The 19,900-nt window shown below is 46.3% G+C and overlaps 1 protein-coding gene across 11 annotated transcripts in view; it reads right to left on the reverse strand.

The window, feature by feature from the left end:
• FAM135B (family with sequence similarity 135 member B) overlaps nucleotides 1-19,900 on the reverse strand; it is a 284,316-nt gene that overhangs the window by 70,547 nt on the left and 193,869 nt on the right. For 10 of the 11 annotated variants that reach the window (XR_011543248.1, XR_011543250.1, XR_011543252.1 and 7 more), the window contains 2 exons: nucleotides 14,878-15,051; nucleotides 9,804-9,930 (listed from right to left, as the gene is read on the reverse strand). Coding sequence is in view for 5 of the 11 variants with exons in the window: in XM_008523206.2 (XP_008521428.2) it covers nucleotides 9,804-9,930; nucleotides 14,878-15,051 (301 nt within the window). In the remaining 6 variants the exon portion in view is untranslated. Of the gene's footprint in view, nucleotides 1-9,803; nucleotides 9,931-11,467; nucleotides 11,600-14,877; nucleotides 15,052-19,900 lie in introns of those variants that run through there. The other variant, XM_070631017.1, reaches the window with a different exon arrangement.

The raw sequence follows: 19,900 nt of genomic DNA on the forward strand, positions 1-19,900 counted from the left end.
GACATGTCATGACATTCAGAAAGAGGGCAACGGCAGGTAAATGACAAAGAGTTGTGGACACTGTTAGCCCACTCCGAGGGTCCCTAATCCCTTTGATGCTTAAAACTCTGGTTATTGACTGAATCTGTTATATGTCTGCTCCCTCAAGAGGGCAACCCTGGTTCGCCCTGGCAAAGGAGGGTAAAATGTCCTTGGAGTGATTTAACTGTGAATATTGGGATGAATGACTATGCCCTCATGGAATGCTTTCAAGTGAAGCAAAGAGACTCATTAAACAACTATTACATTTAGGCAAGAGAACAGAAGCATATCGAAAGTACAAATGTAGGACAGACAAAATAGTGGCCTCAGATATCTGGGGTGGTCAGAAAAGATGGTGACAGACTTGGGTCTTGAAGGATAAACAGGAGCTCCTCGGGTAGAAAGAGTGATGGGAAAGGAGCAGAGAAGGATACTCCGGGCAGAGAGAATCGCATATGTCCCCTTCTTTGAGTTAAACGTTCATTTTAAAAATGTAAATGCCTGAACAAGGGTCACCCAAAATGGATGATTTCAGCCATTCACACTTAAGTGTGAATTAAGTTTGCCAATTCTTACTGGGGAGCTAGCTTGCAGCTGAGCCCTTATGACCTGTGACAGACAACTACCACATCTACTTATTCTTCAAGTTTTCTCCATTCTACTTCAATTGCAGCTTTGACATCCATTCATCTCTCTCGCCTGCTCAACTCACCTCTACTTTGCCAAGGCCACTATTCCACTCTTGGGGGAACCACTGCAACAGCTTCCACCCTTGTCTCTCTGCCCCTAGTCCTACTCTCCTTCAATCAACCCTCACAGGTTGATTACACAAGGTTGATTACACAAGATTATGCAAGGTTGATAACACAGCCTATAGTGCCAATCCCCTGCTTGCAATATTTTTCTGGCTAGACTTGTTTACAGGGTTCCTAATGATCAGGCCACTGGTGACCTTCCCAGTCCCACATCTGGCCACACTAACCTCCCTGGAGTCCCCAAATGTGCCATGTCCTTTCTCTCCCTGCCCTTCGCTGCTGTTACTCTTCCTCACCCCCCCCCCCCCCCGACAACTGACAGTTCACTCATTTGGCTCACATTAGAGATCCTCCACTCTGAGAAGTGTTTCCTGCCTATGTCCAAGTCTCAGGAGCCTGGTCCTCTCATGCTTCACTGGCAGATCACTAGCAAATGACTGAGCCCCTGCAGCGTCAGCTCCCTTCTTGGGTCCACATCCTTCTCTCTAGGCTGTTTGTGTCTAATTTATCATGAGGGCAATCATGAGGTGCTCTATAAAAACTTGTTAAATAAAGTCATAAAAGCTTCAAGCAAAGGGCATTTCCTCTAAAAAGAAAGATGGTCCACATAACTTTGACGGTCCCACTAGTGTCTAGCTTTGGGAGATGGAGGACTTACGAAGCCACTATTCCATGGCGAGAAATGGATCTGAATTCAGAGTCCTGCAATCTGTTACCAGCTAGCTGGTCAGTTTGCTTAAGTTGCTTTCCCCAGAGAAGCCTTCCCTGGATCACCGTAGGATGGTCGAGCCCCCCTCTTACATGCTCCAGCGGAATCACAGCACTGTAGGTGATTCTTTCTTAATGTTTATCTCATATGAAATTATTTTTTCAATATCATTTTTTTTCTAGCTAAACTTTGCAAACTCCATGAGTGTATGGATGGGGCTGATTTGTTCGCCGTCATTTCACTCATCGTCACTCTTGAGCATTAAATATAATCGTTGTCTAAATGAGTGCACAACAAATGGCCTAGACTCAGGTTCCTCACCCGAAAAAGGAGCAAACATTAACATACTTATTTATTAAAGAGATGCCTGTTGCTGATGCTCGGGGCTAGGCACTCAATGTGATGGACACAGCCCTCACCCTTACTGGGAAGATTAAAGGGGACGAGTAGGTGAAAAGTAACTCAGAGTGGACAGAAGGTGACGGTCAGATGCAGTCAGACCTGGGCTTGTATCCCAGCCCTGCCAGGGACCAGCTGTCTGATGCTGGGCAATGTGCTGAAGTTATCAGAGCTTTAGTTTCCTCAACTACATAACGTGAATCTACTCAGGGAGCTGTGAGGAAGGATATTAAAAATATCCAGCACAGAGCCTAACATGAATAAGTGCTCAATATATTTAGCTGATATAATAACGTTAGAAGGTAAATGTGATTTGTGGTGTCATCATCACACCATCCCTGGGGTGGGGAACAGGAGAAGGGAAAGGGATGGTGAGCAAGGGATGCTTCAAGGGGGAAATAGCTTTCTCATCTTGAGTCCCAGGTACACCATAGGATGAATGCATTTCATCTCCCCCATTAAGAAAAGAAAAAGAAACAGAGGCTCAGAGTGGTTAAGTGACTTGCCCAAGCTCTCACAGCTAATCCACGGAAGAATTCAACCTTAGCCCTACCAGGTTTCCTTACTGTAAATCCAGTGTACTTGCCTGTATGCCCTGCTGCTCCTTCATCTGGTATTCACTCAATATATGCCTAGTGAGCATCTGCTGAGCTGGACACCAAGGACACAGTGGGGAAACGCAGGACTATCCGGGAAGGGATGTGTCTGCCTCACCCTCACCACCTGGCATTTCCTATCATGCCTGGAAACCTGGAGAGGAGGCGGCATCCAAAGGCAGGCGACGCGAAATAAAGGCAGTTTTCACTAATGAAAAGGGTGGTGCATAAATAAGCAATACTGTAGACTTTTGCATGAAAAGCCCATTTTCACTGAGTTATAGCCTCTTTTAGAAACGACCTGTGGAATTATACTGAATTCGTGTGCAGATTAATGTAATGCATCATGTACTCAAAGCCCAACAGGGCCTGTGTACCATACAGCAAGTTGCTATTTCTTTTGCAGGACTTTAGTAAATTAGATGATCATTTAAATGAGAAATTAAAATATATATATTTAATTTTAATGGAGGGGGAGAACACAACAATACTTATCTTAATTCTTGAAATAGTAGAAGTCATTAAAGGCAATTTTTTTACCTATAAAACACGTTTTTCTTTAAATTACTGTTGTGCATTCCTAGTAAGTTCTGATTCTTCTCCAGGTGGTTAAACTTACAGCATATTATTCACAAATTTGAAACAGTTGTCCCCAGCACTCAGCTGTTTCCTCCCCGTACAAATGTCTGTGTGGCACGCTCCACGTGCAGCGTCATGCTGACGAAATGGGTTTTGACGAAGCATGGGGCCAAAGAGAGAGCTGAGTTCTGGGGGGCACCGCCCCCCTTGGGGAAGTGTTCTGGGTTCCCTGGGCTCTGGTTTCTTACATTCATAATCAGGAAGCAAAAATGAGGGGTCATAACGACTGCTCCCAGAGCCCAACTAGGACTTTTGCAGGCCCAAGCACTTTTTACCTAGTAAAAAATAGATTTAAAATTATATCTTTATGACTGCATCGATATAAAGATAAATATAATCCACATGGAATTATATGCACTTTGCCTTCTGATTTTACAAGAAAACATTCCGTTGGCCCCTAAAATCATTGTGGTCCGTAGGCACTGGGCCTGCTGTGTCTGATGGTTAAGGGAGCTGGGCTCACTCCTTGGATATACTCAAGAATCCAACGTCATGTCATCTCACTGATTTGTATATCCAACCTTAACAGAGCACCTGCCCACAACTGGAATGGGCCCCAAAGGCTGCAGAAACAAAGGTGTCCCACCAGGCAGGGGCTGAGGCTGCCATTTCCGTTAATGCTGAGTCGCTAACTCCTCGCACAGTGCCTGAGATGTAGTAGGTGTTTGATAAATATTTGGTCAGTGACTAAACCAAGGTAGTGTCTTTGCTTACAGAGACGTCACAGTCCAGAGGCAATATACTAATGTGTTAGCAGTAATAAGGAATGTCTGTGTCTTACCTACAAGACTCTGGAGCCTCACGAAAGGGTCGTGAAGATGTTCACAATAACAAGCAAGGGTATATTTAAAGGAAGGGTAAAGTGTGCAGGACCCAGTCAAAATGGAGCGAAAGGGGAAAAAGAAGAACACGCCTGAGAGAGGGGAGATTTCTGCCTGGAAGTCAGTTCTGTGCCTCAGTTTCCCCCTCCCCACCCCGCTCTGCCAGACACATACCAGCTGTCAGTGAGGGAGGGGCTGTCAGGGTACAGGGCTCAGCATGGAAGACATTGCAAAGCTAAGCACAGCTTGTACGTGTGTGCTGTGAGCATTGTTCCCTTCGAGAAGGATACTGTTCTGCAGTTCTGTGCAGTCAGACTTAAAAGGGCGATGGCTCCAGAGCGGCACCCAGGAACAGACTCTCAATGACACATGTGTCTCTGTCTGGGAAAACGTCATCTAAGTCAAGCAGAGGGCGGACAGGTTCCACTTTGGTGGCCAATATACCCATCTCTGACGTTTTCTTCAGCTCTGACAGAGCACATTCCCCAGGGCACAGACTCTGTGATCTCCACAGGAGAGCAAAGGATCAGAAGGCTCACCGGGCCGGCTGGGGACGGATCTGTTGGAAAGTTTGAATGCCTAACAGGAGACTTTTGTTCTCTTGCATTCAGATGTTCTCCAATTGCACGGTTTCTGACGCTCATTCATTCAACAAAGGCTTCCTGAGCACACGCACTGCGCCAGGCAAACACAGGGGAATAAATCAGAAAGATGCCCTGCACTGGCAGAATGGAAGAGTCAATGTCCCTTCAGTGGTTAACCGTTCACCTAGTGGGTAACGACGGGGGGTGGGGAGATGGCATCAAGCTGAACAAGCTGAACATGTGACTGCGAGACATCACCTAACCTCTCTCTGACTCAGTTTCTTTATCTGTAAAAGGAAATAGTAAACAGTCATTGTGGGAATTGCCAGATTCTGTGTGCATCAATGGCTTAACAGGGCAGGTGTTCAAAAATGTGATTTAAAATGAGCAGCATCACACTTTGCAAACTATTGTGGAATGCAAAACTTGTAATTATTCCTTTGCCCCATGCACTAGATTCCATGACCCATTGAGGGTAAGGATCGAGCTTTATTCATCGTCTTAGCACACAGATGCTAGCACACAGTAGGGGCTGAATAAATGATTGATGGTTAAATAAATGAACTGATGCACTGATGCCCCGGTCCAGGGAGCAGAGCTCTGAAGAGAGGAGAGTTCTAAAGATTGCATCTCCTCTCCAGGTCGCCGTTCTCCCCTCTCTCCATGGAACAACCCTACTCATTTCAGTGAGAAGAAAGGGGGTGTGCAGTGTTCCTGGAGGGAGAAAGGGATTCTCCTGACTTTGGATGACTGGATTCCTGATCTTCAGTGAGAGTCTGATCAGACCCTGAGCATTTATTAAGAGTGATGGTTAATTTTATGTTCAAATTGGCCAGGCCACATTACCCAGATATTTGGTCAAATATATTCTAGATGTTTCTGTGAAGGTATGTTTTAGATGAGATTAACATTTAAATTATTAGATTTTGAGTAGAGCAGATTACCCCCACATATGGGTGGGCCTCATCCAATCAGTTGAAGACCTTAATAGAAAAAGACTGACCACCCCCTACCCCTATGAGAAGAAGGCATTCAGTCATTCAGCCAGCAGATGGCCTTTGGACTCAAACCACTACTCTTTCTGGGGTCTCCAGCCTGTTGGCCCAACCTGCAGATATTGGACTTTGGACTTGCCAGCCTCCACAATCACGTGAGACAATTCCTTAAAATAAATCTCTCTTCCTCTGTGTGTGTGTGTGTTTACACACATCCTATTGATTCTGTTTCTCTGGAGAATCTGGACTAAAACGTCAAGCAGGTGTCACGTGTCTCCGATTGTACCAGGCAGAGTTAAGGATATCACAGTAAAAATAGCACAGAGAGAGCTGAAGGAGGCTTCCAGGATGATCTCACCCAATCCTATCTCTACTCCATGGGCAACTGAGACCCAAAGAGGGCAGGTGTCTGGCTGAGGGTCACATGGCAGGTTAGTGCTGAAGCCAAGAACAGAACTATCTCTAAGACCCTTTATTCAATGTCCTGCCCACAAGATTACATGGACTCTTGGAGTAACGTTAGGTTTAATTATGTTGATGAACCAAAATAAAAATAATACCAGCAGAGGGTCTTATTGAGCACTTTTGTGCCAGGTTCTATACTGAAGGCTTCTGTAAGCTCATTTCATTTAATCTCCTCAGGAATGCTGCAAGGCAGGCATTAGTCGCCCCTTTGACAGATAAGCCAAGAGTGGGAGAGGGAAAGTAATTCCCCTGGGGCAAAGCTGCTGGCTTGTGATGCGGAGGGGATGCAAGCTCTCATTCTGACTCTGAATCTGAGGCTCTACCTGCCCAAGGGACAGGAGGAAAGAGCGGGCTTTGGGGCCAGAGGGGCCTGGCTATGGGAAAGTGATGTGGCTTGTCCCATCAACCCTCATTTCCCCATGATTCGTCTGGCCAGGCAGCTCATTTTGCCATGAAACTCTAGCTTCTGCAAATGTCTCTGCACAGAAAGGCTTATTTTGAAGGGAACACCTGTTCTCTAATCCTTCCAGCTGATGCTGCAATCTGTGTGGATCCCGATGCTATTTGCTAATGCACTGGGCTTCTCGGGGATTTGGAAGCACAGCTCCCAGGGGAAGGGGGAGGAGTGGATTTTATTCTTTGCTTGGCAGCCCTTGCCTGTGGGAAGGCACAGGGTGGGCATGCGGCTCTGAGCCCACATAACTGGATGGTGCCCAAATGGAAAATGCAGGAAAAGAAGCAGATCCTGAAAATAACCCATTGAGCTGAGCTCCGTGAGCAAGTTCACTGCTGAGCACCCACAAATAAGCTATTTTATCTGACTCTTGTAAAAGACAGGGATGTCTTCTTTGACACACATCCCCAAAAATAGCCAAGAAGAGAAATGGAAAAAAACTATACTGTATCATGTGCCTGCTATGAGTTTATTTCTGTACTGTTTTTACACGTATTAACTCCTGAAATCCTCTCTAAAATATAGATGTTATTCCATTTTAGAGTTGAAGAACCTGAGTTTCCACAAGGGTGAATAAGTCCCCCCCCCCATAGTATTTAGCATAGCAGGTATTTGAGACCACATTACGACAGTCTCCAAGGTAGAGATTTGCCTAGGTCGTGCTTGGCCTCCTCAGATGCAACAGAATCAGGTGGACTGAAGTGATCTGCGGTGTTGCCTATGCACCCCACCCCACACCAGGTTTGGGGTTTCTGAACAGTCTGTAAGGGCAGCCCTGTTCAACATTCAGATGCCAATGGAGATTCCTATCACTCTCCCACTCTCTTCCATTGGTTTCTGTCTGTTGCCATACAAGGCAAGAAACATTTGTGGGGCTTAGCTCTCTCGTGGCTCAGAGTTCTACATGAACATGACTCACGTACTTGTATCAATCATTCCTTCAACAGACATTCGAGCACTAATTACATGTGCCAGGCATGGTACTGGGCCCTGGGGATGTGGAGCTGAACAAGATGGCCTTTCTCCCCAGCCACTCAGAACCCAGCGGAGGAGAGACAGAGATGCCTAGCCTTGAGTGTGGAGGAAGCATTTGGGAGAGAGAATTTCTCCCTAGGAAACCAGAGAGCACTCACAGAGCTGGGGTCATCTGAATGAGGCATGAGAGGATGCATAGGGAGTCGTGCATCAGAGTTCCTTCAGGGCAGACACCATGTCATAATCATCCTTATACGCTCGTGTGGCATCAGCAAAGGCCCCTGTCTTGGATTAAGTGCTTTGAGTTGATCTACGACCTCTGACATTCCCTAAGACCCCATGCCATATTGCCTGGAAAACAGAGGCTAGGCTGGAGATTTTCAGGTAGGAGATCTACTGCGAAGGCTCTGGGGCCAGAACATATGGAGGAGTAAGAAGCAGGACTCCACAGAGGGAGAGATTAGGCTGTGACGTGGTCACAGCAAAGGCTTCAGTGCACCTACAGGGCAGCTGGAACAGGGATGGGCCTGCAGCAGGGTGTTGAGAGTGATCTAGGGGATGCACATAGCATCCACTAATGATGAAGGGTCTATGCTTGGATGCAGAGGGAGCAGGAGGTCCCTGCCTGCTCTCCCTTCCCAATCCCACGCTGGAACCCTGAAGCCATCCGTGCACATGAGGTAATACAGAAACGCCCAGCTGTGCTGGCTCCCTGCCTTCCGCTCCCTTGTTACTATCTGCTGAGTCCTGTGTCAATGCTTAGGACACTGTTCCTGGAGGCTCAGTGGTTGCCCACGGTCCTATCTCGACAAGTAGCTTGAGTTCACCTTCGAGCACTTTTATTTGGCTCCAAAGTCTGTTCTTTGCTGATCATGGAGCCCCATGCTGGGTTCAGGTCCCCTGTCCCTCTGGAGGGTCTAGCAGCTCTCTTCTTAGCTCTTCCAATGAGAACCTGTGACACAGCGCTTGGACCAGATGGAGACATGACCTGGGCAGCTTGCATAGCCAGGCCTCCTGGCTGGGGCTCAGAGCTGGGAAAGGTGACGTCACAGGAGAGCAAGCTGAGTGCAGAATATGCTGATATGCTGACCATCTGAGCATGGAGCATGGCTGCACAGGAGGACAGAGTACGTCTTTTTGGGGGTGACAGAGCGGGAGCAGACTTTCACACTTATACCGTGAGATGTCAGATGGTTAATTTCTGTGTGCTAACTTGACTGGGCCATGGGGTGCCCAGATATTAGTTAAACATGATTCTGGGTGTGTCTGTAAGGGTGTTTCTGGATGAGGTTAACCTCTGAATTAGTAGACTGGGTCCAGCAGATCGGCCTCCCCAGAGTGGGTGGGCACCACCCAATCTATTGAAGGTCTGAGTAGAACAAAAAGAATGAGTGAGAGAGAATTTTCCCTCTGCTTGTCTTCGAGCTGGGACATCAGTTTTCTTTTGCCTTAAAGCTCAGACTCAGACTGCAACTTACTCCATTGGCTCTCCCAGGGCTCCAGCTTGCAGATAGCAGATTGTGGGACTTCTCAGCCTCCATAATTGCATGACATAATTCCTTATAATAAATCTCTTTATATATATATACATATCCACACATATATATATATATATCTCCTATATCTATCTATCTATTATCTATCTATCGATCAATCAATTGTACGTCTCCTATTGGTTCTGTTTCCCGGGAGAACCCAGACTAATCCAGGCTGGTTATCTTTGAGCAGACCCCTAATAAAAACAGTCATGCATTGGCTCAGGAGAAATATGGGCTAAGCATGCTGTGTGTGACCAAAGCCCTGTGGATCATAGAAGAGTAGCAGGTGTTTCTTGGGAAGAAGGAACAAGGAGAAGGACAGGATGTGCATATTTATTGAGCACCTACTGAGTACCAGGTACTGGACTTGGAAGTTTATATTCATTGCAGCATTTCCTTACACATACTACCCCAAGAAGTCATTAAGTATTAGTGACCCCACTCTAGAGGTGGGAAAACTGAGGCTTAGAGAAGTGAGCAAATGAGAGATGAAGCCAGTTTTGAAAGCAGCTCAATTTCAACAGGCTTTCAAGGTTGCCACATGGTCCCAGGGAAGCCCATCACAACATGCACCGTGAGCTTCAGAGAATCATATTCTTCAAGGGGACCACACAGAAGAGATGCCATATGAAGACCCTATTCCCTGAGTCTACCCCAGGGCCTAGCATTAGGAATATGTTTGATAAATATAGCAGTGATTAAAAGAAAGAATGGGTAGATATACGAGAGGAGGGGACACACAATGCAAAGAATCTCTAAATGAAGTGAAGAAGTGAAAAACTCATAGAACACACACACCCTGCAAAGTGAAGTTTACAAGTCTTGGGGCTACTGACCCCGTGCAGATATTACCTCTGAGGAAGCCGGCTTGCAGTATCCAGCTCCAAAGACCAGGTTCTCCAGAGAAAGGCTAGATGGTTCTGGTCCTGTGTCTGGGCCAGCTTTACCAAGCCAGGAGCCTCTTCCGGGACGAGTAAAACTGAAAAGAAGAGAATTGAAAAGGGAGAAAAAGAATGTAAAGAAACTGATGGTGTCATCAACTCAGTCCCCTGGGTGGTATTATTGGGGAGCCTATGAGACAAGTCGTTTCGAATAGGTGGTTCACTCCTGAAGGGGTGCTGGGAAGGGACATTTTTGGATGCTGCCATGACAAGGGGCTGCAACTGGTATATGAGCTTGAGAGCCAAAGATGACTCATATCCTACTATGTATACAAAGAAATGTCCCCTAAAGGCCAACAACATGCCCGCTGAGAGACACTGAGGCAGAGCTCCAAAGTTCCATAACTGGAGGGGCAGGTAGAACAGGCTTCTGGCCAGAAGGACAAGAGGACACTCCATCTGACCTCGTCTGAGTCCTGCCTCTACACCTTTTGGTGGCACAACCTGGAGTGAGCTCCTTCAAGCCCTGTGCCCTCCCTGAGCCTCCGTGAGATTCAAAGTCTCTGATGCAAAGAGGATCTTGACAATAAATAGCCTCAGGTGGCATCATCTCCATCACAGGAGCTCAAGAAATATTTGTGGAAGAATTTAATCCAAACACCCACATTCCTGCTTAAAATACTGACAGGGGAATAAAGCTAATATTATATTTCTGTTTAATTCAATTATTCAAATATTTACTAGGCTCACGCCACTTGCCAGGAAAGGTGTTAGGTGATAGGATGGCAAGATGATTAAGGCATGACCCTCACCTCAAAGACATTTGGTCTAGAGTGGGAGGCAGATATAATATGACGGAGGTAAACTCAGGCCAGTGAGCACAGATGAGTAGATTATAAGCCAAACTCGGTGAAAAGGATGAATAGTTAGAGATGATGCTCATGTAGAGTACGGCCAATTGGTTAAGAGGCAGCCAATGAAGCAAGTCTGTCAGGGTTCAAACCCCATCAGCAGTGACTATAAGCTCTGTGACGTGGGGAAAGTTATTTAATCTTTTGGTGCCTCTGTTTCCTCACATGTTTAAAGGGTTGAAATGAGCACTTTAAACATGGGGTTGTTGTAAGGATTCCAGGATTCCATGAGACTAGCTACATACAACTTTAAGTATGGTGTCTGGCAAATAGCAAAGATGCAATAAATGCTAGCAGTTCTCATCAATAATACCACAAACAATAAAATCTAATATAATCATTATTACATTTATAAAGCTATTGTTGATAACCACAAATATAATCAAGTATAATATAATGATTACTCGGATTTGTTTCAAATTGAGATCTGGAGCAAGTCTACAGTTTAGCTAGAAGAATGGATCAAAGGAACATAGCAGAAGAAAAAGAGAATACGTATATAAGCAGTGATGTTCAGGCCACATGCAGGGGACAGACTACAAATTAATAACTAGAATAACTCATTATTTAACTTCAGTGTGGCCTTGATTAGCTTTTCCAGTGGATCTGAACCCCACAAGTAGAATCCAACTGTACCCATTTGAGGGTTAAAAATTGGATTCTTTTCTTCAGTCTGTCTCAGGGAGAGTGAAGGGTCTTTTGAGGTTAAATTTTAATTTCACACCTGCTTCTTCCTGATGGGGTTGAACTGATGCTATGAAAACTGCTTTCCTGGAAAAACTAGAGCCTGCCCAGTTTGACGGTATTTCCCAGACCTTTAACGGCTCCCTTTGACCCCAGCCACTGTGAGCTAACTGATAGAATTCTTCCCTCAGAATCCAGAGAACAAAAGGCGTCCTGTTTCTACCCCCATCCCCAGAGAAGCCAAAGTTCTCAGTGGATTTCTATCTGTGCTCATCTCCAGCAAGGTTGCTACAGACAAATTTGCAAGGACTTGTTTCTGCCAGGAGGTTAAACTTTCTCCTAAGAGTTTCCAGATCCCAAATCCTCATTAGAATAGCATCAGGGCTCCCAGAAGCAAAAGCAGAGGAACCTGCTTTCACTGCCATGTCAGTCGATGCAAACACTTCTCATCTCTGAGCAGGACAGTGGCCGTCTCCTCCTGACTAGTCCTCCTGCCTCCACCCTGATGTCACCTCCAGCCTGACACACTCACAGGGGCTGCAGAGATCTTTACAAAACAGGGTCTGACCAGGTGATTCTCCTGCTCAAAACCTTCAGTGCTTCCTTCTTGTACAATAAACGGAGTCTCAATTCCTTAATGTGCCATTAATTGCACTGCTAAATATGGCTCCCCTTTACCCTCCCAAGTTTACTTTTCACCGTCACAGTCTCTTATGCACTGGGTCCAGCTCAAAGGCCATTTCTTCTCTAAAGTCCTCCCTGATTTCTCTTAAGCAGAGCTGCCTCTTCCCCATGCTAAAATTTATCCACCGTTTAATAAGAGCTTGTTATGTGCTAGACACAGGCCTAGGTCAGAGCCTGGAATATGGTAGGTGCTAAATAAATATTAACCAACTGAATGCATGCCTCAGGGTGCTACATGTACTATCTCATTTAATTCTTCTAACAGCCTTCTGGTGTGTCGTGAAACTGAAGCTCAGAAAGCGTAAGTCACATGCTCCAGCTGACGGGCTTAAGAAGCAGGGGACTCAGAATGCAACCCGCATCCGTCCCATCTCAAAGCCCACGCTTTTAACCCCAGCCCTACATCGTATTCCCATGATACTTTGCACACTGAATTAGAGTTCACTGCTTATGCATATTTCTGCCCTGCCAGGCTTGGAGTGTTTTAAGGTCCCAGATTGGATCAATTTATCTCAGAGCTTTCTGGTTTGGCCTGTCTAGGAGAAGTGGCTAAAGCTTAGTGACGCCCACCACTAACCAAGCACCTATTCACCATGTGCGACGTAGATGGTGTGCGTCATCTCATTGAATCCTTTCATCACCTCTGTTGGTTTAGTATTTCCACCCATTTTAAAAAATTTCTCTCTGTCTCTGTCTACCTAGCTATTTATTATTTCAATGTTGAAGCAGATGTTTAGAGAAGTTAGGTGACTCATGCAAGGATCCCAGAAATTACATGGTGGGTCTAGACAGTAAGAGGGTCCTGACTCCAGCTGATGCTGAACAATTCAGACTCAGGGCCCCAGAGCCGCCTGCAGGGAGCTCTGCTTTTCCTACCCGGGGTCTTGCCTCACCTTCCGCAGCCAAGAGCCAGTACTCCCAGGACGCAGCCTCAGGCCATCAGCCCTGCCTCACTGACGGCAGACAGATCATGTCCTTAACTCTGCACCGAGGCCACTTTTGGCCAAGCCTCAGGGTGAGCTCACAGCCAGGGAACGTCCTTCACAGGATCATGAGACCCTCTGCTGCTTTCTGGATTCTATGTCCTGCAGCTTCTGACTTCAGGGCTGCTTTCCTTTGATTCTATATCTTTGATTCTTGTAACAGTTTCTATCAAACTCTAGGACAGCATTTGCCACTTCATAATTCCACATATGTAGATTGGCCACCCCACTCAGATGGGGACTCCTTGAGGGAAAGTCTATCTCAGTCGATTTAGATCCCACAGTGGGTTCTACTGTGCGCATCCTAGCACCATTCCTGGGGCACAGAAGGCCCTCAGTAAAGACCCACTGAGTGAAAGAATCATGAATGGCCCCAAGGTCTCCCTGACACAGTGTCTGCTTTCTTTTAGGGCCCAGTTTCCATCAAGAAGCTCAATACAGTTTTGGGCAGGAAGATGTCCAAACTTCTCAGCGGGGCACCAAAGGCCTTGGACTCTCTGGTCCCAACCCATGTCTCCAGGCCGGGTGATGGTCCTCACCAGCTCTCTCCACCCTGTCTTCTGATGCCCTTGGCTCCTTTCACACACTCTCAGTTAACACTCCCACACGGTTTCCTTCTGTCAAAATGCAACACTGCTCAAGACCTACCCGAGTGCAATGTCCCTTTTTCTCTCATCTCACCTTGCCCTTGAGCCAAACTGAGTCTTTATCTCTGGGTGACACTTCTCGGTTTGGGGATTATGACTAGTTTGCTACATATCCGTCACCTCTATCACCCGAGGTCAGTATATGAAATGGCCCCATTAGCAAGCAGATCCCAGGATGGGACCAGAAAATGGCACGGGGATGGGGTTAAGGCCTCCAGGAGCAGCACCTCCTAGTCACATCACGTGGCCAAGATCGAGGTATCTCATTCCTACTCACTCTCCAGTAAGCAATTGGGACAGCAAAGGCCCTGCCCAACAATCAGTGGGGAGTGGAGTCTCCTCTACACGCATTTCAACTCCCAGCTCTGATTAGCTGTCCTGAGTAGGGACATTAGGAAAGTTCCCTTCCCAAAGCTCCATGTTGCAAGATTCTGTCCCTAAACATCCCTTTTCACACATGCAACTTATGCCCATGTGCAAGTGGGAGGTTTTGAAGTGATTAGAAGTACATATCTGGCCATGCTGGATGTCTGAGGATGCCCAGGCACGGTACAATGTGCTAACTGTTGTCAGCTCTGTCCCTCCATTTACAGAATCCATAAAACCTCAGTGCTTCGTGGGGCCTTGGAGATGCTCTGGGACAATTCACCGAAGGGGAGAGCACAGGGCCATGCAGGTGGTCCTGCACTGGAACGAATAGCAAGCTGGGGAGAGGAGAGAAAACAGAGGTGGTATAGAACACCTGGCCACTGTCCTCATGTGAGATTCACTAAACCTTACGTAGACAGGATACATTAGCACTCCGGTTTTCGAGATGAAGATTGTGTGTCTCAGGGATGATAGGTGACTTCTCAAATAAGGCACAGTCAGAAAGAAGCAAGGACACGTGTAGAATCGTCTTCAGGTCTGACCGTAGTTAGTAGTTCAGCCTCAAGGCTCCCTGCCAGCATCCCCTTGAGTCTTGATGCTCTCTCCACACCCCCGCCCACCTCTCCCCTGCCCCTCAGTGAGGCCCAGAGCCTAAACCTTCAGCCTGAGAGAAGCTCCTCTGGTCTGTTCTGGTAAATCGTGATCAACTTCGGTCCTCTCAGCTTCACCCTAAATGGAAATGCACCCCAAGGCTCATAACCTCATACCTGATCAGAGGCTGCTGCAGAGCCACCAGGGCAGCGTGGATGGTCACCGAGATCACTGACAGGTGAAAATAGTCGAACATGACGGGGACCTGGTGGTGCAGACCTTTCCGAGGGTGGAAGTGCAAGCATAGCGTGCGGCTGCTGATCATGGGTGCCCCGGCCACGTCCCTCAGCCTGGAAGGCAAGAGAGTGAGCTCACGTGAGTGACGGTGGCTGTCCCTGCTGTCATCCAGGCAGGTCTACATCACACCCTCATCCATGTACAACCACCATGCACAAATCATCTTATTCAATCACTGCAAATACACTGCCAGGTAGAAATCGCTTTTCCTGTGATTGGCAGATGAAGAAACTGAGGCTTGGAGAGGAAAAAGAGCTCACAAGACGTCATACAGCTGCTATGCAGCAGGTCTGGGACTTGGGTTCTGCTGACAGTGACACCAAACCTGGCCACAAGTGATAGAAAGATGCCCAGACTCTTTTCCAGGCTCACTTCAACCCTGAAGTCCCTCTGGTCCTCCTTCCCTACCTGCTCATGCATTTCCCCCACAGATGTCCAGCATTGCATTTCCTTTGTATGTCTGTGTTTTCTATCAGATTCCGACCTCTTACAGGCAGGGACTGTGACCAATTCTTCTTGATATCCCCAACACATAGCATATAACCTGACATACTGTAGAGGTTGGCCAAACGTTTGCTTATTAAAAGGAATCATTGAGTGACTGAATGATTTCCAAAGCATGATGATTAAGTAGTCTGACCAGCTTTATCAAGGACACCCTCTTTGCTCTAGCATTTTGTAACTGGTATGTGCTGGATTCCTAAGAGATAAACCAAGTGGTAGGCAAGGCCCAACTGAGTCTTTGGTTATAAAAATGGGGTCAATTCTTCTCTAAATAAAAGCCATCCTGTGCTAATCTCCATCTCTGTAAACCAATCACTTAGGCTCTCAAGGTGTCTATGAACCAGGGCTCTTAGGAAACCTGGAGGGAGCATCTTCCATGAGTAGAGGAGAGAGCTCAGAGAATGTTCAGAGGAGAAGCTTGTCCTTCTTCCACAGATGAGGCACTGAGACACTGAGAGGGGAAGGTGAGGACAGCAGATGCCCAAGACCCAGCCTACACGCTTTGCTTCCTGGAATCCTTGTTGCTTAGAGCTTGTGTGCAAATGCCACGTAAAAGAGCTGACTAATTCATTGAAGCCCAGTGTGACTCCATTAATAGGCCACAAATAATGGTTTCCTATCATACCAGGAGGAAACCTGATGGGGAGGGGGCACAGAGTACCCCCCTGAGTCTCAGAAAGTCATTAACATTCACATTCATTTTAATTCTGACAACAGTTTATTGAGGCCTTACTATGAACTGAACATGGTGCTTTTTCCCCTAATCCATATGACAATCATATGAAGTATTAACTTGTATTACTCCATTTGTAGATGAGGAAGTAAAGCCAACATGAGTTAAGTGACTCGTTCAAAGTCACAAGGCAAAACTGAAATGCTAGACCCAGGTCTGTCCAACTCCATGGTCTGCTCTGCATTGCTGCACATTATTGCTTTGAATCTATTCAGACACAGGTTCATACGAATCACCCTTAGGGCTTGAACAATAGCAGGTGAAATACTTGTCAGGGTAGCAAAGATGTCAGAAATGTTAATAAGAATTTAAGCCACATTAATAGGAGTAAAGAATTCAGAATGAGGGAGGTGATAGCTCTTTTGTGTTCTAAAATGGATAGAGTCAGTTAATGGAGATAAAACTCAGTTCTTGGGGGGGCGGGTCTCAATTCAGACAAGACAGAGACAAACTGGGTAGCATTGAGAGGAGAATGCTTGGGTTCTTATAAAGGAACTAAAAAAAATAAAATAAACAAACAAAAAACACAAATAGCCTGATGTTCAATTGGAGATGAAGAGATTGCTTAAGAAGTCTCATTTTTCTGAATTGCCATGCAGATGGAGGATTTTTCTAGGTAGTTGTGAGGACTAAAATTGAGGACAACTGAGGGAAGGCACACAGGGATGACTTTCTCCTTGAAGTAAAGAATTTCCAGATAAGCAGAGCTGTCCAGGGACAGAATGGGATACGACGGGAAGGGGGGAGCTCCCTGTCCCTGTGAAAACATATGCTCACAGGCCTTTGTAGACTCGCAAGACTTTGCAGACTGTGAATTTAGACTAGAGCAGGGTTTCTCACCCTCAGTAATGTTGACTTTTGGGGACTGAATAATGCTTTTTTGAGAGAGGAGCTGCCCTGTACACTAGAGGATGTTTAGCAGCTCCCCTGGACTCAAACCACCAGATGCCAGGAGCATCTTCCCCACAAACAACATTTCCAGACGTGGCCAAATGGCCCTGGGGATAGAACTGCCCGACTCGAGTGAGAATCCCTGGAGGAGATGGACACCGAGAGACCCCGTCCCCGATATTAGATACCATGCTTTTCCGTTGAGTTCTTGCTCAGGCCTACCTGGTTCTAAAGAAGCCGACTGCATGGGTCATGTTTCAAAGCCTAATGTTTACCCCCAGGATGTGCTACAGATGCCTTATCATCCTTTAACCCAATTAATGAAAATGAAAATATATGGCATTTTCAATTCTCCCCCAGCCTCGGGCTTCCTGTTCCTCTTAGCTAATCTTATACTCCATGAAAACCCCCTGCTCTGATTGTTATTAAGTGCTTGTATTAGAGAGAGGAAGTGATACATGGAAGCCTGGCCCCACTTGCATCTACGATGTCACAAAAAGGAAGAAGACATTGAGTCAGCTAGCCACGCACTTGGCCTGGTATGTATACCGTCTCTCTTAATCTTCCTAACAGAGCTATGAGATAGGGATTCTATAATGATGTCCATTTTATAAATGAGGCTACTGAGATTTTAAAAAGTGCAAGGACTTGCCCAGTGTAGTGTCTCATAGTTGATGAGCAAAATGCCTAAGTTGCTGAATTTTATACACTTTGTTTGGACCCATCTCCGGTACATAGGTTCTCTACTAACGACTGTTTTGATGGCAAGAAGGTCTCATTTCCTGTGTCCATCATGACTTATAATTAAGACTGCCTGCAGGGCTGGGTGGAGAATGACTTCTAGGCTCATTTTGGAATCAATGGCAGGAGTCTGTGATCAGCTGGAAATGTCTAACATTGAGATAAGAATGAATGTCTCTGAAGGAAGTCAGTATAGGAAGATAGGGCAGGGATGAGTTGATGAAATAAGTGAATGACAGAAATCCCAGACAGTTGAGGGGCAATATGGACTTCTGGGTTTATAGATTAGGAAGAAGGCCAGCCTCTTGCAGGGCCTCTGAGTTCAATATGGTGTTAGACCAGCAAGTCTTGGGGATGGTGTAAGGAAGATAAGATTTCTCAAGCATTCATCATTCCAACAAGGGGTAAGTAGAAGTGATGAGAGAAGCAGGTGGCCAGAGGGGCTTGGAGTCCGGATAAAGACAAGAGTGAGGAAACTGTGATGTTGAGCCCGGACTCTGTGGCAAGACCATGGAGAGATAATCCTACTAGTCCAGAGACTAGACATGGCCATCTACACAACAGCAGATGTTCATTCTCAATGCACACACACGATCAGGTCTCTGACATTTCAGTAGTGGTCCATCTATGGTCCAGATGTCTTCTGATTCAACTCCACATGTTATGAAAACTCCCATAAGGAGTTTCCCCTTGAGAAGGAGGAGAAAGTTCTGATAGGGAGATTGAACTCTGAAAGGATTGGAGGACCCTTCTGCTAGCATTAGCCCATATGCCACCAGATCCCCTATTCTCCATAGGAGAAGGTGAAGCATTTGCTGAAGAGATTGTAGAAATGAGAAGCAAGGATTAATTTGCGGAAAGTGTCAGGGTGTACTGAGATTCTGCTAATAGAATAGAGGGAAAAGAAGAGCCCTCATCTTCACCTTAAGCCTAATGAGAGGGAGTCTTCAAGTACGCTTGCCCTGTGTTCCCCAGAACTGGAGAAACACAGATCCTGGTGCCTGACTCATCCTGAAAAGGTCCTCAGGGGAGAAGCTGAGGGTGGCTGGATTGGCTAAAGGAAGAGTGACCAGCATTGTGCATGTACTGGGGAGTCCCAACCAGTGCCTGTGTCCATTACCTAAGAGCCAGATGCGGGTTCTTTAGAGGAGAATCTGCAAAAAGAGCTTCCTACAAGGTGTGACGACTCAACCATAGGAGACATCATTTATATCAAAGAACTGCAGGCGCTCTTTGCAGGGAGCAATTGGTGCGCTGCTTAATAGGTATATCTCCAAGAATTGCAAATGAACACCCCAAGAGCAAAGAAAGCAGTGATTCAGCATCTACCAGATGAAGAGCTCTGCTTGCAACTGAACCGTCAGATATGACTTCCTGCCTCTTCTGCGATCTCCTCCCTCCTGACGCTGCAAGGCCCACAAACCCCAGAGGGCAAGGAGGCAGGAAAAAAAATATGAAGCTGCCAACCATACCCTGCTACTGCACTGGGAGTTTCCTACTCTGAGAAAGCCTGGGGTAGGGTGAAGAAAGGGGCAATGGCAAGGAAAGGAAGTTATCAATTGGATAAGAGTTTAGAGTTTTGGTAATAACCTTGGCTGCACTTTTTAATACCTGATAAGAGGGCTACTTATTTATTACCTGAAAGAACCTGGGGAGGCTCTGTGACATGACAGTTCACCCCAGGGTAGGAGGAAGAGGCCATGGAAAAAGCTTAAAGGAAGTAGTTATGAGAAAGAGGAGAGTCACCTCCGGCTTATTTAATCAGCAGGTTACACATAAATGGATTTTCAATTTTCAGAGAGTTGAAACACAATAGCAGATATTTAGTACAAAGATACAGAATCCTGGCAAAATTTCCTTTGGTTTAGAAGGGGTCTTGAGGTTTGCAGCCTCATAGCGTCATTAATTAAAGACCTAATTAATACTTCTTGAAGATGTACGGAGGTGTCAGATATGAGAAGGTGCCAGGAAGTCAGGAGATGTCTGTACATGCAGCATCTGAGCCACCTGCCTAAAATACATGGGGTTTGAAA

The sequence above is a fragment of the Equus przewalskii genome, chromosome 8 (assembly GCF_037783145.1).
Source record: "Equus przewalskii isolate Varuska chromosome 8, EquPr2, whole genome shotgun sequence".
Classification (NCBI taxonomy): domain Eukaryota; kingdom Metazoa; phylum Chordata; class Mammalia; order Perissodactyla; family Equidae; genus Equus; species Equus przewalskii.